Raw genomic sequence first — 19,629 nt, 5'->3', positions numbered from 1 at the left:
CCTCTCTAAGAGGAGCTGCCATACAAATGAAACACGAATTTCGCCATTACTCGAGAATGAATCAAGCAAACGAAACCAAATTTGGCATGTGAATGTTTTATGGTGCAATAAATGTTTTAATGGTAGTTAGATACTCCTTCCCGCTCTCTAAGGGAGGGCGGCCATACAAATGAAACATAAATTTCTACATTACTCGAGAATTAAACAAGCAAATGCAACCAAATTAGGCATATGGAGGTTTTAGGGTGCAATAAATGGTTCTATGGTGGTTAGACATTCCACCCCCTCTCTAAGGGGGGGACACAAAACGCTTCTATGGCGAATAGACTCTCCTTTCGTCTCTCTGAGGGGGGGAGGGAGGCTGCCATACAAATGAAGCATACATTTCCGCCTAATTCAAGAACTAATCAAGCAAACGGAACTAAATTTGGCATGTGGAGGTTTTATGGGGAAGAAACATTTCTAATGTGGTTCGACACTCCTCCCCCCTCTCTTAGGGTGGGCTGTCATACAAATGAAAAACAAATTTCTGTATAACTCAAAAACTAATCAAGCAAATGGAGCCAAATTTGGCATGTGAAGATTTTAGGGGGCACGAAACATTTCTATGGTGAATGGACACTCCTCCCCCTCTCTAAGGTGAGAAGAAGGGGGAGGGATCTGTCTTTATTTTATCATATTTTATGTATCAAACATTTATTCCATGTAACGGAGAAACATGTTATTTGCAAGTGGTTGTGAAATTTTGAACGAAAATTGTGCCTGAAAATAATCTGACATTGTAATGATGAGTTTTGGTAAGAGCACTAGGAATTTTGTAGTAAAACGTAAATTCAACGGGGTCGATTAGAAGATCAATCAATGAACAGTTCTGCGATTGGACTCATGAACTTGCGCTAGCCTAAGTAAGAAAACGTGAATGTTTGAAGATATTGATAACAAAAACAAATTTTGGGCGGGACGGAGTTTGCCGGGTCAGCTAGTGATCAAATAAAAATCTTTCAGCTCTTCATGTAGCATCCTGAATTCAGGTTTTTCAGCCTGGAACAAACGATTCAATCTGTTGATCTGGGGCAAAACATACGTCACACCGTCCGACGCGAATCCTTTCAGACGATCCTTGTAAGGAATTTCTTCCTTATGGAACTGATCAATCATTGCATTGTAAATGCTTTTAAGATCAACACCGAGCGATACTACGGTATTAGGGTGAATCTATGAATGTATGAATGTATGGGAAAAAATTGTCCCTAGAATTTCAAAAAGTTACCCTATACAAAATGTTTACCACATCGAAAAAACACTCGGACACACCTCGGACTTAAGGGAGAGTGGCGCAAAGCGGTCAAAGTTTGAGTTTTTTGAAAATCGAAAAAACACCCAAGGGGGAAGGAAATAGGGGTTTTCGAAAAAAAAATTGATGCCAAATGTCTCAAAATTGCATAAAACGTCGAGATCTAGTGTCATCTCGAAATTTTTTCTTGTCAAAAATCGACACTCTGGGACTCACGTATTTTTTTCGGAATATGAGACGAAACGTATGGTTTTAAGTGCCAATAAAAATGTTTATCTCGATTTATCATTCGAAACTTGTTGCAAAATGTTGATTCGCACGATTCGCACCCTATGGAAAATATTAGCTCATTCGAACTTCTTCTATTAGTGTTGCAGACGTTAAAATTAGAGTTTTATTGGACACCGAAAAATCAGCGGAAATCGGGGTTTCAAAGAATTTTTTTATGCCAAATGCCCTAAAATTGCATGACACGTTAAGATTTACAGTTATCTCAGAAATTTTTTGTTGTCAAAAATCGACTTTTCAGTCAAAAAAACGAGCAAGTGCAAAAAAAATTTTTTTTTTCGAGATAACAGTAAATCTAGACGAGTAATGCAATTTTAAGACATTTGGCACCAACTTTTTTTTTAAACCCCTATATTCGGTGATCTTTCGTTTTTAAAATAACTGAAATTTTAACGTCTGCGACACTAATAAATGAAGTTCGAATGAGCTAATATTTTGCATAGGGTATATTATCGTGCGAATCAACATTTCACAGCAAGTTCCGAATGAAAAATCGAGATAACGATTTTTATTGGTACCCAAAACCATACGTTTCGTCTCGTATTCCGAAAAAAAAGTCCCAGAGTGTCGATTTTTGAAAAAAAAAAATTCGAGATGTCACTCGATCTCGACGTTTCATGCAATTTTAAGTCATTTGGCACCAATTTTTTTTTTCTAAAACCCCGATTTCCTTTACATACCCCCCCTTGGGTGATTTTTCGATTTTCAAAAAACTCAAACTTTGACCGCTTTGCGCCACTCTCCCTTAAGTCCTATTGAGCTGATATTTGGCATAGGGTGTTTTTTCGAGGTGGTGAACATTTTTTATCTGGTAACTTTTTGAAATTAGGAAATTAGAGATGACCATTTTCATTGCCACCCTATGCGGCATGTACTTTAATGTTGCTTTGTTCAAATGTAAGAAATTTCACAAATGGAAAAATCTGTACCAATCTGTACTTTTTGACGAAAATCTGTACTCTGTACCAAAAATAACGAAAAAATCTGTACCATTCCAGATAAATCTGTACGTGTGGCAACACTGATGCTAATTGATGTGACTTTTCACGAAATTAGTTTGTATTGTATCACTGATCAGTAACTGAGAAATAAAAGGTGATACAGATATCATGATTGTAGCATGCAAACAATTTCAGGTAATCAATAGTTAGAATATGGGTTGCAATTTGAACTAATAATTCAATGTTTGTTAAATTTTTCACGGATTCTGAAAATCATCCGATTTATTTCAACGCGGATTTGGAATTTACGCGTTTTTTGTTTACGCGGCACGTATCCCCCGCGTAAAAAGCGACTAGGAGTAATAGGAGTAACTGTTTTGAACAAATGATTTTTTTAGAATATTGTTCAATGAAATGTATAAATTAATGTTAATGGCGTGGAATATATTGCATATAATGCATAAGATCATTACCGGACTATTCTAATTTGATTTCAGTTCTTTTTGTCATCGGATTGAACGGATTCATACGAGGGTCACTATTTATATTTCGGGAATTGGCAACACTGATGTCATGTGAGTCCATCTGACGGTTCCATCGTAAAGTTTGACATTTTTGACGATATACGTACTCAGAACATTTTGTCATACGGACGCTATTTGTTTATTTTATATATAGTTGAAAGTTTGGTCTCGACAAAAAAATGGAACTGAATCGTGAACATTTTCGTGCGATGATTTTTTACGACTTTCGACGTGGATTATCACAACAAGAGTGCGTCAATCAACTTAATTTGACTTTTGGCGATGAAGCTCCATCAAAAACCACTGTGTATCGCTGGTATAGTGAATTCAATCGTGGTCGTAGTTCGCTGTCCGACGAGTTTCGTGAAGGTCGTCCAAAATCGACTGTAGTGCCAGAAAACATCGATGCTGTGCACGAAATGATTAAGCAAGATCGTCATGTAACCTATTGTGAGATTGAGGCATCCCTAAGCATTAGTTCCACCAGCATATATGCGATTTTACATGAACACTTAGTTGTGCGAAAATTATGTTCACGTTGGATCATACATAATTTGACAATCGCTCAAAAAAAGGCTCGTGTCGATTGGAATAAATGCTTTGAAAATTGGTTTAAGCGCATGCAAAAGTGTATCGATCATCGTGGCGAGTACTTTGAAAAACAATAAAAATATATTCGCAGCTTAACTATCTGTTTTTGTTCCTATTCCCGAAATATAAATAGTGACCCTCGTATAAGATAAATGATTTTGGTTTATCCAGTCGAAAATGTGATCATGGTTTGTCCACTGTTTTGAATGCTCTAGTTCAGCGCAACTGTGTCAAATAAGGTATTCGAATATTTCAAAACATATAAATAATATTGTCTTCTTCATGATTTACAGTAGTTATATAGTATATTTTTACGGATTCACATGTTTTAATGGATTATAAGATCCACATTCTATTGGTGTCAATGCGCCTCTCACTTGAGCTAAATTTTAATCAATCAACAGATGATTATTTGGCACGTATTCAGCCCATTACAGGATTATAACACTTACAAATATTGTAAACATCATTCTTGCACACCATTTGTATCAGATTTACATGGCTAAACCATTAAATTGACGCATTTTAATGAACTCAATTCTGATCATGAGTTGTCCAGTTCAATAATGTTGTTTTGTCCACATGATTTCTATGGCAACCGCTTGGAGCGCTGCAATTTGTTTATTGTGTCCTTCGCGTTTATCAGAAATAAAGTTTCTCTATGTTGAGTGTTTTGGGGTGAATACTTTTAAAATGCCCAAGAAAAGGCGATATTCTGAAGAAAGCCTAAATTATGAATGGATCAATATGATGACAGTAAACTCAAGCAATGATAAATGCAACATCTACTTGAGAATTCGAATGTTTTCATTCAAAAATGGTGATTTCTAAAGCCGGATAAACCATGATGATTTTTTTGACAAACCATGATCTGAAGTGGTCAAACCATGATCATAATTCCTCTTTGTGGAAAATCGTAAAAAAAACATAAAAATTTGAATAATTTCAACGCCTAATGGTAGTATTAGCAACTAGAGACTTGGGGCTTTTCAACAAATCCAAACTCGTATCGATTATATGTGATTTTCATGAATAAAAATCAATTTGCATTTACTAGTTGCGTAAAACTACACCAAATTGGACAAACCAAGATAATTTACCCTATTATTCATCGATATATTCAAATCATGGAGCGCAATTGCTTTACTATTTTCGCTACAACTTCTGCGGTTCGACTGATACGGCTGTCCATTTTTTGTCTGAAAACTCATGGGTTACTATGATTGCCGATGCACAAGTGGTCACATCACCAGGTGTTAAAGTGAACGCAAGAAAAATTGGTAAAATTTGTCCATTTTTTTAAATGCAAGGATCGTTAATTTTGTTGTTGTTTCGCCTCAACGCATGTTCAATTTATCCATAAGTTTTTCCGAGGAATACAAGACTCAAAGGGGGTCAAAAACGTGAAGAGGTTAGAAACTGCCAATTAAAGCTAATGGGAACGATGTGAGTGACTCGGAGTTCATTCAGCTGAAGACATTATTCCAACTTGCATTGGTACACGCACATTTTCGAGCTTGCCGAAATTAAGTACAATAAGTTTAAATAATAAATGTTATTAACTTGGAGTGGACAAACGATAAAAGTTATATTTCGATTTGGTGCCTACCCGGTTCAAAGGTTATTGAACTTCAGGTTTATCACCACTGATTGGACGTCAGTGGTCGAAGTGATCACATAGATAAATGAATTTGAATTTGTGACTATCTTTGGAGACACATCTGCCGGATCGAATCCCGTCTCGAACATTTTCCAATTTCCGCCGATTTCAAACCGTCCAATACCGCAATGACGTCAAGGGCCAGCAAACCGCACCGTTTCTATGTTTAGTACACAATGAAATTATGTTATTCCCAGGATGATGACTTCGAACCCATCGAACAGTTTCGATCTGTTCATCTCAACTTGCGTCAGATGAAGCGAATTAAACACCCCTCCGGTGTGGCGCTTTCCATTTTTCTTTCAATGATGAATTGAAGCCCTGTTCCCTGTTTCGCCGCATGCAGTGATACATTCAAGCTGAAAAGGCGATGACGAACGTTTCCATCGGTCGGTATAGATTACGCGCATTGTTCCTCATTCGGTTTTGATTTGTTTTTCTTGTGTCAAGCATCGGAAAAAAAAACCTTCTCGACTGTCATCGATATTGACAGCCGGGTGTCACTCGCCACTATTCAGTCGAATTTTGATATGGTTCGATAGGGATTAGGGAAATTTGGCGCGGTATGTTAAAATAATGCAAATTGTTTCATTTCGTTACCAACTGGGTGGCTCCATCGGATGCGAGATTTCGAAGCGGAAACTGAGTGGTGGGGGTGGTCAGTGAAACGAAAACTCAATTAGCAAAATGTTGTAAAATGGATTGTGGTTACTTCGGGGAATGAATCTAGTTATGTGCTCCGCATCCATTCGGTTCAACTTCCTGGAACGATCGGAATAAAGTTCACGGTGTCATGAACCGTTATCAAAATATTTACATGAATTTGCAACTATTATTCGCTCACACGATGGAATCTTGATGGCAAACGATGAGCAACACTAAATCATAAAATATTAAACCTCGCTGATCGTAATCAAATGACCATCGGTTGTGGGCCGCTCGTTTGCCATCGAGTTCGAGCGGTGCCAAGGTAGCGGTGAATGATGATGGGCGGCGAGAAAGTTTAGGGCTGCAAGTGGTCGTTAGTTCTGAACGTTGGAACGTTTTCCGTGTAGAGCAATAATTTGATTCGAAGCCATGCACAGCAGCTGCTAGTGGGGGTGGGAGGTTATATGCATGCAACTGGATTAATGTCGTGCAGATAATGTGTCCCACGGAAGTTCATAGTTTAAAGGGAATGTTTCCCTACAACAGCAACAGCACCGTATTCGATTCCACGACGGTACTGACATAGAATAAAATATTTATCGGCAGAACTATAATAATAGACAGTAAAAAAAACCATACTTGTTTACGGGGATATTAAAACTGCATCGCCAGTTTCAATGCGTTGCAGAGAAATAAAAGGTGATACAGATATCATGATTGTAGCATGCAAACAAATTCAGGTAATCAATAGTTAGAATATGGGTTGCAATTTGAACTAATAATTCAATGTTTGTTAAATTTTTCACGGATTCTGAAAATCATCCGATTTATTTCAACGCGGATTTGGAATTTACACGTTTTTTGTTTACGCGGCACGTATCCCCCGCGTAAAAAGCGACTAGGAGTAATAGGAGAAACTGTTTTGAACAAATGATTTTTTTTAGAATATTGTTCAATGAAATGTATAAATTTATGTTAATGGCGTGGAATATATTGCATATAATGCATAAGATCATTACCGGACTATTCTAATTTGATTTCAGTTCTTTTTGTCATCGGATTGAACGGATTCATATAAGGTAAATGATTTTGGTTTATCCAGTCGAAAATGTGATCATGGTTTGTCCACTGTTTTGAATGCTCTAGTTCAGCGCAACTGTGTCAAATAAGGTATTCGAATATTTCAAAACATATAAATAATATTGTCTTCTTCATGATTTCCAGTAGTTATATAGTATATTTTTACGGATTCACATGTTTTAATGGATTATAAGATCCACATTCTATTGGTGTCAATGCGCCTCTCACTTGAGCTAAATTTTCTTTTTTTTTTTGGCATCGCCAGTTTCAATGCGTTGAAAATGCAACGCAATGATTGAATCCTTAATGCTGCTTCAAACATACCATCAACAACCGTAATGAGTCGTGTAATGGACTAACTAGCAATCTAATGGAAGCGAACCAAGAGAGAGAGCGCCTGCAGAAAAACGGACGAAAGCGGATGTGTTTCATTTATTAAACAGTCAGACTAATTGGGTTTTATCCTTTCTCGCTTCTGCACCGGTCCACAGATTGGCCTGGAAGCTATTTCCGTCCGTCCGTCCACACAGGACTGCTTATTAATTTGTTTTTTTTTTCTCCGCCTCTTTTTCATCTCTCTACACAGGCATTCCAATAGTGTACATCCTGGCAACAGTTCCGGCAATGATGCCATGGGAGAAAGACTACCGCTTTCTCTCGTGGTGCCATCTGGTCGGTTCTGTTGCACCGTGGTGCGGCAGCTTCGTCTATCATCTGTTCATGAATCTCGAGCTGGGCGAAGGAATCTACTATCGGCTGCTGCAGCTAGACATGCTGGGGATTTGGATCAGCCAGAGCTTCGGTAAGTAAACAAGCGGTCGATCGATGATGGGAAGACCTTTTTCGGAACTCGGATGCTTCGAGCCGAGTTCCCAAAAGGGGTCGAAGGATTGGTCTTTCCTAACATTGGAATCGGATGGAATGCGGCATGTGGCACGTTAAAATTATGGCAATGTTAGGAAAGATCAGTCGATTACCATCGTGTATCAATGTGTTGACGATTCTTTTGATTGTATCTACTGGCAAGTAAGAGCTTAATGTTTGTGTTGATGCTCCATTTATATCGATCAATTATGGATAAATGATTTGTCTAACGTCGTTCAGAAATTTAACAATCGCGTTTTGTTTAAGCTTATCACACAGTCCTCTGATATAAAAGCCCATGCTTTGGAGATGGAAGGTTCCGAAGAATCAACACTTGGGTGTAAGGGTCACCAAGTCTTCGTTTGAACTAGTTGAACTTAAACTGGCGAATTTGAACTAATTTATTGAGTAAGAATCCGGACTATACACTGCGTTTCACAACTATAGAACCACTCAATTTTTCTGAGTTCTCAGAGATATGTCCTTGATAAGGTTTTGATCTGGTACACAAGCTGAGTCCAGAATCTGAAGCCCCTATTCATCAATCCATGCTCTGGATTTTATGAATTGATGCCAAATTAACGAATCATCACATTGTTTTTGATGCAAAAACAGCAGTAAATGATTCTGTAGTACTTCGTTGCACTTCTGACTGTGCATTCGTGTTGATGAAAAGCTATCTGAACCACATCTTTTTGAAAATATTTCCGTCAAACCATCAAACTGTCGTCTGCAAAGTTACGAGTTGAAAAATTACGTGACACGTTCCGCTAGTCCTTCTAGAATAAAGAATTTCTATCCAAGTTGAATTTCTTTTTGTCAGAGAAGTTCTCCTGAAATAGTTAAACTCATGGGATTGGATTCCACATTAGTTTTTAGACCCACAGTTTTGGAGATAGGATTTTTATGGCTTGGTTCAGATAGCGTATCATCAACACGAATGAACAGTCAGAAGCGCAACGAAGTACTTCAGAATAATTTGGTGTTGTTTTTGCATCAAAAACAATGTGACAATTGAGTAATTTGGCAACAATTCATAAAATCCAGAAGGTCAGGGCATGGTTTCATGAATAGGGGCTTTTGATTCTGGACTGGTAAGCTTGTTTACCAGATCAAAACCTTATCAAGGACTTATGAGGAGTGATCGTACGAATAGTAGATGTAGCTTACCAGCAGTATGAGTGATTTGAAGAGCTTAAACGAGCTGTATCTTTTGCGTAGAACGAAATACACACTACAACATGGCGCGCATGGTCGTAACCACTCCGAATGGGTAATTTGAACTGATTGGGAACTAAAGATGTCCTACGAATTAAAAACTTATCGTAATTCACGTGAAATTGGCGTTAATTTTGTAAAGGAGTGAGAGTTTTTCCATCTGGTTCTATAGTTATGAAACACTGGAATTTTAGTTTTTTGAATGTTTCGCACCTGAACACAACAATAAAGTTCAAATGGTCAGGCTTATAAATGAAGATAGTTATTATATTCTACACCATATACTTCAATTCAACCAACTTCTTACATATCTCTTGATACTCAGAAAAAATGAGTGGTTCTATAGTTGTGAAACGCAGTGTATATAGACGAATTCTTACTCTGGCTTAAAATTAAAAAGGAGAGAAAAGATCTCTCTTTCCTACTCAGATAACCGAAACCGCATAAGTTATCTGCCTAGCGTGGAATTTTTCCCATCCGCGTTTCTTATCTTCCACTACGCCACTCGCGTACACCCAAAATTGATTCTTAGCTCATGTTTTGTCATCCCAATTTCTGACATTAAATGAGACATAACATAACAGAAAATGTCATGACTCACAAATAGTGCTAAGCATTTGTATAACATAGGGGAAAAGAGGGGAAGTTGGACCACCTAAGCAAATCGCCTAATATTTCCTAACTAATACGGTCTATATCAAAAATGTCACATTGTATACTGAGCTACACTTGTTTTCTCTCAATCAATAATGTTTAATCATTATATCAAGCTTCAAACTACCAAATATACCATACAATGAAAGAGATGATTTTTGAACATTAAAATTTGATGCGGGGTGATTTGGTCCAGTGTGTGTTTCATCGAAAAAAAAACATACTTATGTTTATGGATAATGTTACAATCAGAAACAGTGTTTTGGGATCGATACCAGATGTCTTGGCCAGATTCCAGACTAGAAAAATTGGATTGACACCATCTCGAATTCTGCATGAAACTTTCATCTTTTCACGAGCATTTTCAAACACTTTCATTGTTGCTCAAATAAAATCCGTTCTTGATGGCCTGAGTTGCTCTTTCAAGCTCCTCCTTCTTCCAATGTTGTCTGCCCATCCTCTTTTTGTAATTCCCTGACATCTGGAATTAATTAGATCAAAGAAAAGCCTCAAAGCTGTAGGACCAATTCACCCCACAGAAACGTGTCCATGTCACCCCACACAACATGCGCAAATTAAAATGCAATTGATTTCATTTATTGTTATCAAACTTACAGTTTCGCTGCATCAAATTGTTCCTCTTCTGTAGACGAACAGAACTTTACTGCACAATACACGAACAATTTGTTCAATCAGCGGTAAAAACCTTAAAACCACGATCGGAAAACTCACATTTTTGACCATCAAAGTGCTTGTTGTGTTCATGCTACTGTTTCCTTCCACCTGTCGAATTTTACCAAAGTTTTTTTACGTTAGTTACATACGGTTCAATAATAAAAGAATATGACATCATAAAAATCCAAGTTGAGCCGTACTTTTTGAGATAAAGGGGTGGTCCAAATCACCCCATATGTCCAACTCACCCCGTGTTACCCTACATGGAAACAACAGAAAAAAAAACCCTACATGGTACAGCAATATAAGATTCATACGAGCGAGTGAAACAAAAGACAAATAAGTTTTCCCCATTGACGTCGTATGGACTTTTTTTTTGGCACAATCCCAAATGAAATGAGAAAAGAAAACAGAAAGAGATGTCTGCACGCATACAAACAAAGCATTTTTAAGCTTTCAAAATAGCTCATTATTTGCACATTTGACTCAACAGCACACTAAATGGCATCATTTCTGCCAAAGATGACATGTTTTCTGCCAACGTTAGTTTGGGTGTAGGGACCCAAATAAACATCCTAAATTTATGCGTTATAAATTATGCGCCACTTATCGCTTAAACACATGCGTTAAGCGTCCTATTTCATTCCTTCTCGGCCCTTCGCGCTTATTCCATGCGCGATAAAGGGCGAGACCTAAACATACAATTTTATCACCTCTCGAGTGGCCCATACAGCGCTCTTGCCTTGGGTCTTATCAAAACATACTTCCCACGAAAAAAGTTCAAGTGGGAAACATCTAGCTAATTGCTAGCAATAACATTTCTACTTCTATCTCTGGCGCGCTTATCTTGAGCTGTGTAGAACAATTGAAGAAAAGGAAACGAAATATGTGGTTCTCTCCTGCTGGCGTTGCTGGCTTATTACTGTATTTGGACAAGGTTAATTTCTAGCATTGTTAACCCATATTAGGCCAAGCGTTAAATTCGGTTTAAGCAAACTATGTGAGGAAAGCACATAACCTAACAAAAAACAAAACCTTATAAAAAGCAAAAAATATGTCAACATTTCTACCGTATTACTTTGATAAAAGAAAACACGTAGAAGAAAAACCATTGGATTGAATCTCCTTCAGGAAGAAAAAATGTAGGTTGTGGCCAATGTTTTGTCGATTTTTCGTCGTTTCCCGGAAAACAGAAAAAATAATTCTTGAACAAAGGGGTTTCTGTAACGCCAATAATCAAAATTACACCAATGGCTTTTGTTAGAAAATAGTTTTTACACCTTGGTCGTTAAGGGGTAATGGGTTCGAATTCGTTGCGTGAACTGAAGGCAATACCTAGATATAGGTATAAAAATGTTTCGATGACTGGATTGTTCTTTGGGAAACATGTATTGCTTCAAAAGGGGCCTATTTTGAAGGTAATAATACAAAATTTTAAATAAATAAAGCATTTTCTTTCAAAAACACAAATTCCCGGTATAAATTTGGCAGGATGATTGGTTGCGATGAAATTTTTAAGAAAATTGAGCTCTTTCGACACTAGTCGTGCCACGACTTTCCTCATGCTCAAAACATCAACCCAACAATGATTAAATCGTATAACTTTTACACATGCTAAATCGCATATAAATTCGTATCAAATTACAATCGAATAGAATATCAATCAAAGGATGCATCGCGCGTATCTGAAATCATATAAAATGCAAAAACACGCTTTGCCACTGATGGATTAAGTCGTATACCGCTATAACGATAATCTCAGTATCGCGATATGTAGTATTAGATACACAGTGCATTCAAAAAGTATCGCGCGCTTAAATCAGGAAGTGGCGCTATCTCAGCTCCAACGCACGAACGCTACTTTCCGCCAACTTCTGGCCAGTTACCGTTTTTACCGTGAACCGCTGTCTCGACTCAGTAGCTAGTTTTGGCTGATAAAAGTAACGCAGTGATCTGTCACATTTGTCACAAATTGTCACAATTTTAATTATGGAGTAGAGAGCCGTCATCAAATTTTGTGTCTCCAGAGCAAACAGTGAATGCGGTTTTCTATAGAAGTGTTCTGGAACGATTATAGGCACGTATACAGCACGTGCGGCCCGACCAGTACCGATCTGGAGAATGGGTTTTGGTTTCATGAAAATGCGCCTGCGCACACCGCGATTTTGGTAGCACAGTTTCTAGCCAAACGAAAGGTGATTGTCATCACACATCCCCCCCTATTCTCCGGACCTCGCCCCGGCAGACTTTTTCTTGTTTCCCAAGCTAAAGAACGCTATGAGAAAAGGGACCGTTTTGACGATGTTCCAGACATTCAACGAAATGTGACGCATATTATGAACTTCATACCGGCTGAGCAGCTTAAACGCGCCTTCCGACGCCTCTACGAATGTTCAAAAATTTGCGTGGTAAGAGAAGGCCTATATGTAGAAAACTAATGTCTAATCTTTTGAGTATCACGTTTTTTCTTTGTTTTAAAAAATAGTCCCGGAACTTTTTGAATGCACTGTGTATGCACATTCTATTTATTTTATATAGCATTGTCGGATCAAATCAGTAGCATCGTATAACGTAATATACGGCTTTATATGCGTATAAAATATTGCATATAAGTATGTCGCCTCCAAATTTACGTGTTTATCACAGTTATATGCAAAATATATCATTCGAATGTGTCTTAGATGTTTGTATATCGCCTCCAATTATGGCTATTCATACGATCTAATGTTTGCTGGGATGTTTAATACACAGACTAGCTTTATCAAACTTGAATGACGATCTCCGAACACCATTCCTTTTGTTTCATTGATGTTTTCATCAGTTGAAGAGATTGATTAACGTCCTTGACGTGGTAAATTATTCATCTCTTCTCGGCCGCCTTGGAATGTCTTGTACCGTTCATACACCTCTGTTTTCGACATAGTTGAGTCACCAAATGTCTTCTGTAAATTTTCAAAGTTTCGGTACGAGAAATTTAGTTTACAACACAACATTTCACACAATACCATTGACCAATAGAATATCCATATCAAAAATCATCGAGCAAAAAGGTTACCTTGTTCTTAATAACGCTGTAAACAAACCAAATGACAGATCACGCTCAGAATTGTCATTAAGACCACCGGCACGAGTACCAACTAGAAAAAAGAATTGTAAAATGTACATACAGTGGGAAGATTTACAATTACAAATTACCGGATATATTTCACAGAATGTAATATATTTTTAATACAAGTAGCTGAAAGGGCACAATAAGCAATCCATATATTCTCATTCAATCCAGTTTCGGTTCAACGAACGCAGTGAACAAATGTTTTCCGAACAACGCCGATAATTGCACATTTTTTCTATTACATAATCCTCCTTTTGCACCAAAAAGAGGCCGCTTATTTGATGTGCTTCCTCGAATCAATAAAACATGCTAGAAGGGAATTCCGGATACTCTCCTTCCCCTCGTCGATTCTCCCAAATGCCATTTGTTTCCGCTGGTTAGCGAAATCGAAAACGGTTTCGTAACTGCTCCTTCGGTCGGATTCCATTGCAGCATGATCACGACGGAATTAGTCTAATAAGACAGTCGCTGTCTGCTAGCGAATTGACAAATTGGAATACTTTCGTCGTTCGTGTTCGAACAGCGAAATACTCTTTCTCACGAATAAAGTGACAACAGCTATACTCCGCGCAGTGCCAGTCAACTAATCAATGGAAGGTACACCGGGGCAGGTTGAAATGCGGGGTCAGTTAAAACGGAAGCCGTAACTATTTCCGGAACTTTTCATTTGTCATGATTGCTTTTTCCGGATACAGATCCACAAACTGCACGAACTGACTCCATAACTGGAAGATTGAAGCGTCTCAACGCGCTCCAATATATGGTTTGTTTTTGGTCGTTCGTAAGATTGAATCCGAACTTTTTGACGTAGGATTACGTCTTTCGGGAACATATTGGGGTACAAATTAAAAATCGAAAATCGAGCACTTCGTGAAAATTGTCCAATTTCAAACGCATATTGCTCAGTCATTTCATGATGGATTGATAAAATTTTTGCGTCAATCGATTTCGGCACTCCATAACAATTTTTTATATTGAAGAAAATACTATATGTCATGAAACTAACTATTGAACAATTGAAAAATCTCAACCCCTATCCTAACGGAAATACCCAATTCTGATTGGTCGAAATTGACGACACATGCGGCGGGTCTCTAACAGAGACATCAAAACCAAGCTGCCTGGGGGGAATCGGCATTGCAAATACATGAAATTAGGGGGAACTTTTGTTCCTACCGAAATTTGTTCCCTAACAGAGGCATCAAAACCAAGCTGCCTACGGGAAATCGACATTGCAAACGCGGAGACGAATGAATCACTAGATTTAAAGTATCCGTAAACAAAGGAAAAGAAGAAAGATTTATTTCAAAAATTTATCACAAATGAAAGTGTAAAATTGTATATGGTAACAGTTGTGTTGAAAATTACATGATATATGAAACGATTTATTTCAATTTTCATAAATAAAAACCAAGGTGCGATCCCGCTCGAGAACGGGTCGTTTGGTTTAAGCTGTCTGTTTTGTTGTGTTCATTTTCACTCAAGAAAAGTTTATATGACGAGAAAAATTGGAAAAGTGAAGAAACATTAGAAAAAGTGATTTCCCATGTACTCTACATATAGTATTAGTTGAAAGTCCAATTAAAATTCGAGTAGGAGGCGATCTGGCGTAGTGGTAACATCCATGCCTTTCACGCTAAAGGTCACGAGTTCAATTCTCACTCCCGACATTCTTCCAAAAATGGAAGTAAAAAATGACGAACCAGCCAAATGAGTTGAAAATCACTATAATACAGATATAGTAAAAATAAAATTTGCATTGGGTTGAAGGAACACTTAGAAAGTAAAAATTATAAAAAAATTACCTTTTCCATATCAAATATGTTGTCTCTATATTAAAGTAACATGTTTTTACTGATGAGAAAAATTTATAATTGTGTTCGGTACTGGTAATTATCTTATATTACATTTGGGGAGTTTTTTTCTTTATTTCATCCATACATAACACAGGAGGCATCTCGACTAGGATCACAGAGGGCGATTTTCATCATATCTCGTTCCATTTCGGTATCTTCTATCTGATACGTACCATCCAACGACTGTTTACGAAGGATGGTCATCACTCGGTAAACACTGGTGGAGTGCACAAACAATACCCAACAACCAAACAAAACCGCATTTTTCAGGGTCACCAAATCATTATCAAAGAGTTTGACGATGTAATTCTTCAAACACATCCAAAATCAACAGATAGCCTAACGGAACCCTACGTCAACTATGCGGTCGTGTCTCGGACACAATCCTTCTGTGACTTTTGAAGCCACTTAGTCCGTCCCAAAAACAGTTTTCCTGTAATTAATGATTTCTAACAACTCATGAGGTAGTAATTGGATTTTGTTTTATTAAATTCGTTTATTTTTACAGGCTCAGTTACATAAGTTTAAAGGAGCCGAACTCTTAAATATGTTTTTAAAACTATATATATACAAACAATTTTCTTAAATCTATGGTTAGTAATGTGGGAAACCGATTTAGTCGCGGTGGACTCGAGTAACTGGATGTTGACAAGGTGGATTTCAGTTGATGAATCTATGAGGGAAATATTTACCATTTCAGATTACTTCTTTTTTTTTCTCTTACCCCTTGATTTTGCACGGCCGGGGTAGGTTGAAATGCGTATAACCATTATGGTCTGAAAGTACGTTAGAAGAACGACAGGAGACAGTCTTCGCTCTGGAGCAGTATCTAGCAAAACTATATCAAGACATAGTTCTAAGCCAGATCTGGAGAATACGATGGATGCGGAAACAATTCGAAGCCCAATTCATGCAATTTTGTCATCATTCAAAATGCTTCACTCTCAATGCTGTAGCTCACGAACCAATCGACCGATTGCTGTCAAATTTTGACACGTATCCATTGAAAAATGGTGCTCTGTGATAGTCAAGTAGATTTTTGCAAGAGGCGCCATCTAGACGTCAACCTTATGAACCTTTCATCCGAACTGTTAGTTGTTTGTTTCTCACGATTGTATACGATTCATGCAGCCACATTTTCGTTCGAAGCTGCAAGCAATGTCACCACGGCTTTAGAGCATCCCCACCGGTGGCTTGTTATAAATGTTGGTAATTTGACAACTTCAATCGTTGCTTTTTTGGATAGTAACCTATTTTCGCACCGGTGATTATCAAACGAGGATGTTTGTTTTTGTTGTTAAGATTTTGAAGCTCCGAGATTTGAAAAAAATCACGCGTCGTCAAAAATAAAAAAAAATAAAATAACTATTTAAAAAAAAACAACTTAATCACAACCAACGCAGAATGGAGAGAATCAGAACAAAATTTTGACGTTTGCTGCAAATAGCAACCTTGCGATGAAGTTACTACTGCGTTGCCAAATTTAAGAACCAGTTACTACTCTGGGAGTGCTTTGTTATTTTACCAACCAGAATGGTAACTCCCTGTGCGGTTGCCAAGTTATGGTGGAGGGTTGCCTAATTGTGTTTAGCAAACGAAATTTAGTAACTGGTGGGGATGCTCTTAATAGTCAATGCCGGCCCCGTCTTTACAGCCACCAGGAGAAAGGGTAGGAATGATGGTATAATATTCGTGGCCAGAAGGGCCGCCTCTATAGCGTGGTCCCCTTGCTATTATCATGGAAGGAAAAATTTTTAGTGGGAATGGGTAAGAAGATTTCACAGGATTCACTGTGTTGAGTGATGTGATTCTGGAAACGCATACTCTCAACTACTCTCTACTATTCACAATGTTTCTAACGTTTTTTTTTCATGCTCCCCAAAACAGGTGCTCTCCCGATGGTCACCGCAACGGTATACTGCCTGAATTGGCCTCTCAAATGGTTCCTCATCATATCCTACTCGCTGCTGTGCATTTGGGGACTCTTTAAGGTACGTTTTGTCTGTCCTCATTCGCTTTCCAACAGTGCAACATTGTACTATTTTTCACTCTTGCGAATAACCTTGGAAAACATAGTAACTAAGCCGCGCTCAGGGTCGTGTTCATTCAGTGTGATCACAATGTTGCCCCACACGAAAGCACCCCTCCGGCTTGAAGCCAACGAACGATGCTTTGTCTGTCATTTTTCACGAGCGCAAAGCGCAAAACAATTCGCAGCAGCAGATTTTTGTTTGCGATTCTAAACTATATCTCCCCATCCTTCCACAGGCGATGACTGCCTCCTCGCCGTGGCAGCGGAGGCTCTGCTTTCTACTGCCCTTCACCATGCGCATCATGCTCACCCTGCTGCGGATATCGAAAGTGGGTGGCGGAAATCCCTCCTCGCTGACACATGTTTTCCTCCAGGTAAGCTTCCGCGCGTCGTACGAAATCACGGAGAGTGGTGTATAATTCATGGGTGTCGGAGGGTAGCTTCTCATTCACTGCCAACGCCATTGGAATCGATTAACTGCCCAAGCATAAATAATACATCAGCTGGAAAAGGCATTATGAATTAATGGTGTTGTCGATATGGTGAAATGGATACCACAGGCTTGAGTGATGGATATTGAAAGAATGTGAGTGTGTGTGCTCTGGGGGAAGGGTGGGTGCGTAATTGTAGCCTGTCCGTTTGATGTTTCTCATGTTGTCATTATCAATGTGGCTTTCGAAATGATAGCTATTAACGGTCGTGCTTTGATCATGAGACGCCTTCACTAATTGCGGTGACAAATTGGTGGCAGTTATGAGAATGATGTTAAATGTTGAACAAACACCGTCAGGTATTGATTTAAACATCACGAAAAATGCTTCTGAAATAACTTCCAGTTCTAGGCCATGTGGTTGATTGTTACCTTCACCGCGAGTGTCTAAACTAATTAGTACCATATCTCATTTCCTCGTTTTTTGCTTGTCTTGATTCTTTCTCGGTTTCTTTTTTTCTGTACAGGACGCGGTATCAGCGGTGGGTGGCGTGATTGGAGCCATGCACATACCGGAGAAGTGGTTTCCAGGTTGCGTCGACATCTATCTCAACTCGCACAACATCATGCATGTGCTCGTCGTCACCGCTGTCTACTCAATGCACCAGGTATGTATGTTAGTTGTTTGTTGTTATCATAGCGGCTTTGAAGTGATTTCCAGCGAGTGACGAATTGAATGGAAATAGAAACATATAGTTACTGCTGCTTGCATGATAAATAACAGATAAATAAATACAATGAGCACCTGTAGTCAAGAATGACCGGGACAGTACGTCGACTCCACAGCAATGTGACGCACAACCATGTTATTATGACCAGCAGCTGTCAAAAGAACCCGAAAAGTTGTTTGAGTTGCGACTGGTGTGAACACTGCGTCGTATTCAACACCGCTTTGCTTCTCGCCACCAGCCGAGCCTTGAAACGTGTAACATTACCAGCGCTATCTTCTTTCTTACGGAACACCCATTTGCAGCTGATTGGTATCCGACCAGTCGGTAGTTGCTCTAGAGTCCATTTTTCATTTTTCATTAGTGAATCAAATTTTGTATCCATCGCCGCTTCCACAGATCCTGCTCTAAACCACTAACCGCTTCCTCGTAGCTTGTCGGCTATTCGCGCACTGCCATGGCAACATCCACTCCGTAGTCTTCGTATCTCCTGGAAAGCTCACCTCGTGTACTCCGTTTTCGCTCTACCTCCGGAGTTTGCTCACGTGGTACATCGTAACATCCGTAAAATTGTTCGTCGGACTCGTTTCTTGAATCGTTATTCTCCAAATGTACGTTATCAACAGTTGCTTGCTTCTACGGTTCAACGGCCTGTCTCCACCTGAATTGAAATTGCTTTACTTTCAGATTCCACTTCAACGTATTTTTCACAAGCACCAGGAACCAGATCGCGAATATATGAATGATGTCCAGAACACGTTCAGCACAATTTCGTGAAATTTTGGGGAAAGGAACTCGTGACGACTTTCCCTCAAGGCAGTGCTCACAAACTTGTCGTAATCCGCAATCTTGCACTTTAAGTCCTTCATATAGGTTTTCCGCTCTGATCCGGTCCAGGTCCAACTTCTTGAATCCATCTGAAAAATACGTTTTCTCGAGGTCTGTAAAGTAAGCTTCCGTGGTGGCGTTGACCTCCTCATTCGACTCAATTTCCTGGCCGGTGAGTGACTTTTTCATGTTTGGAAACAAAAAAA

The 19,629-nt window shown here is 38.7% G+C and overlaps 1 protein-coding gene across 4 annotated transcripts in view; it reads left to right on the top strand.

The window, feature by feature from the left end:
• Positions 1-19,629, top strand: part of LOC129762039 (progestin and adipoQ receptor family member 4) — a 71,766-nt gene that overhangs the window by 45,148 nt on the left and 6,989 nt on the right. For all 4 annotated transcript variants that reach the window (XM_055760023.1, XM_055760014.1, XM_055760040.1 and 1 more), the window contains exons 3-6: positions 7,613-7,828; positions 17,293-17,396; positions 17,674-17,811; positions 18,395-18,535. In XM_055760023.1, the coding sequence (XP_055615998.1) occupies positions 7,613-7,828; positions 17,293-17,396; positions 17,674-17,811; positions 18,395-18,535 (599 nt within the window). The remainder of the gene's footprint in view (positions 1-7,612; positions 7,829-17,292; positions 17,397-17,673; positions 17,812-18,394; positions 18,536-19,629) is intronic.

Source organism: Toxorhynchites rutilus, chromosome 1 (genome assembly GCF_029784135.1).
Source record: "Toxorhynchites rutilus septentrionalis strain SRP chromosome 1, ASM2978413v1, whole genome shotgun sequence".
In the NCBI taxonomy this organism is placed as follows: Eukaryota; Metazoa; Arthropoda; class Insecta; order Diptera; family Culicidae; genus Toxorhynchites; species Toxorhynchites rutilus.
The sequence above is the reverse complement of the archived record's forward strand: the minus strand, read 5'-3'. Positions and strand labels throughout refer to the sequence as shown.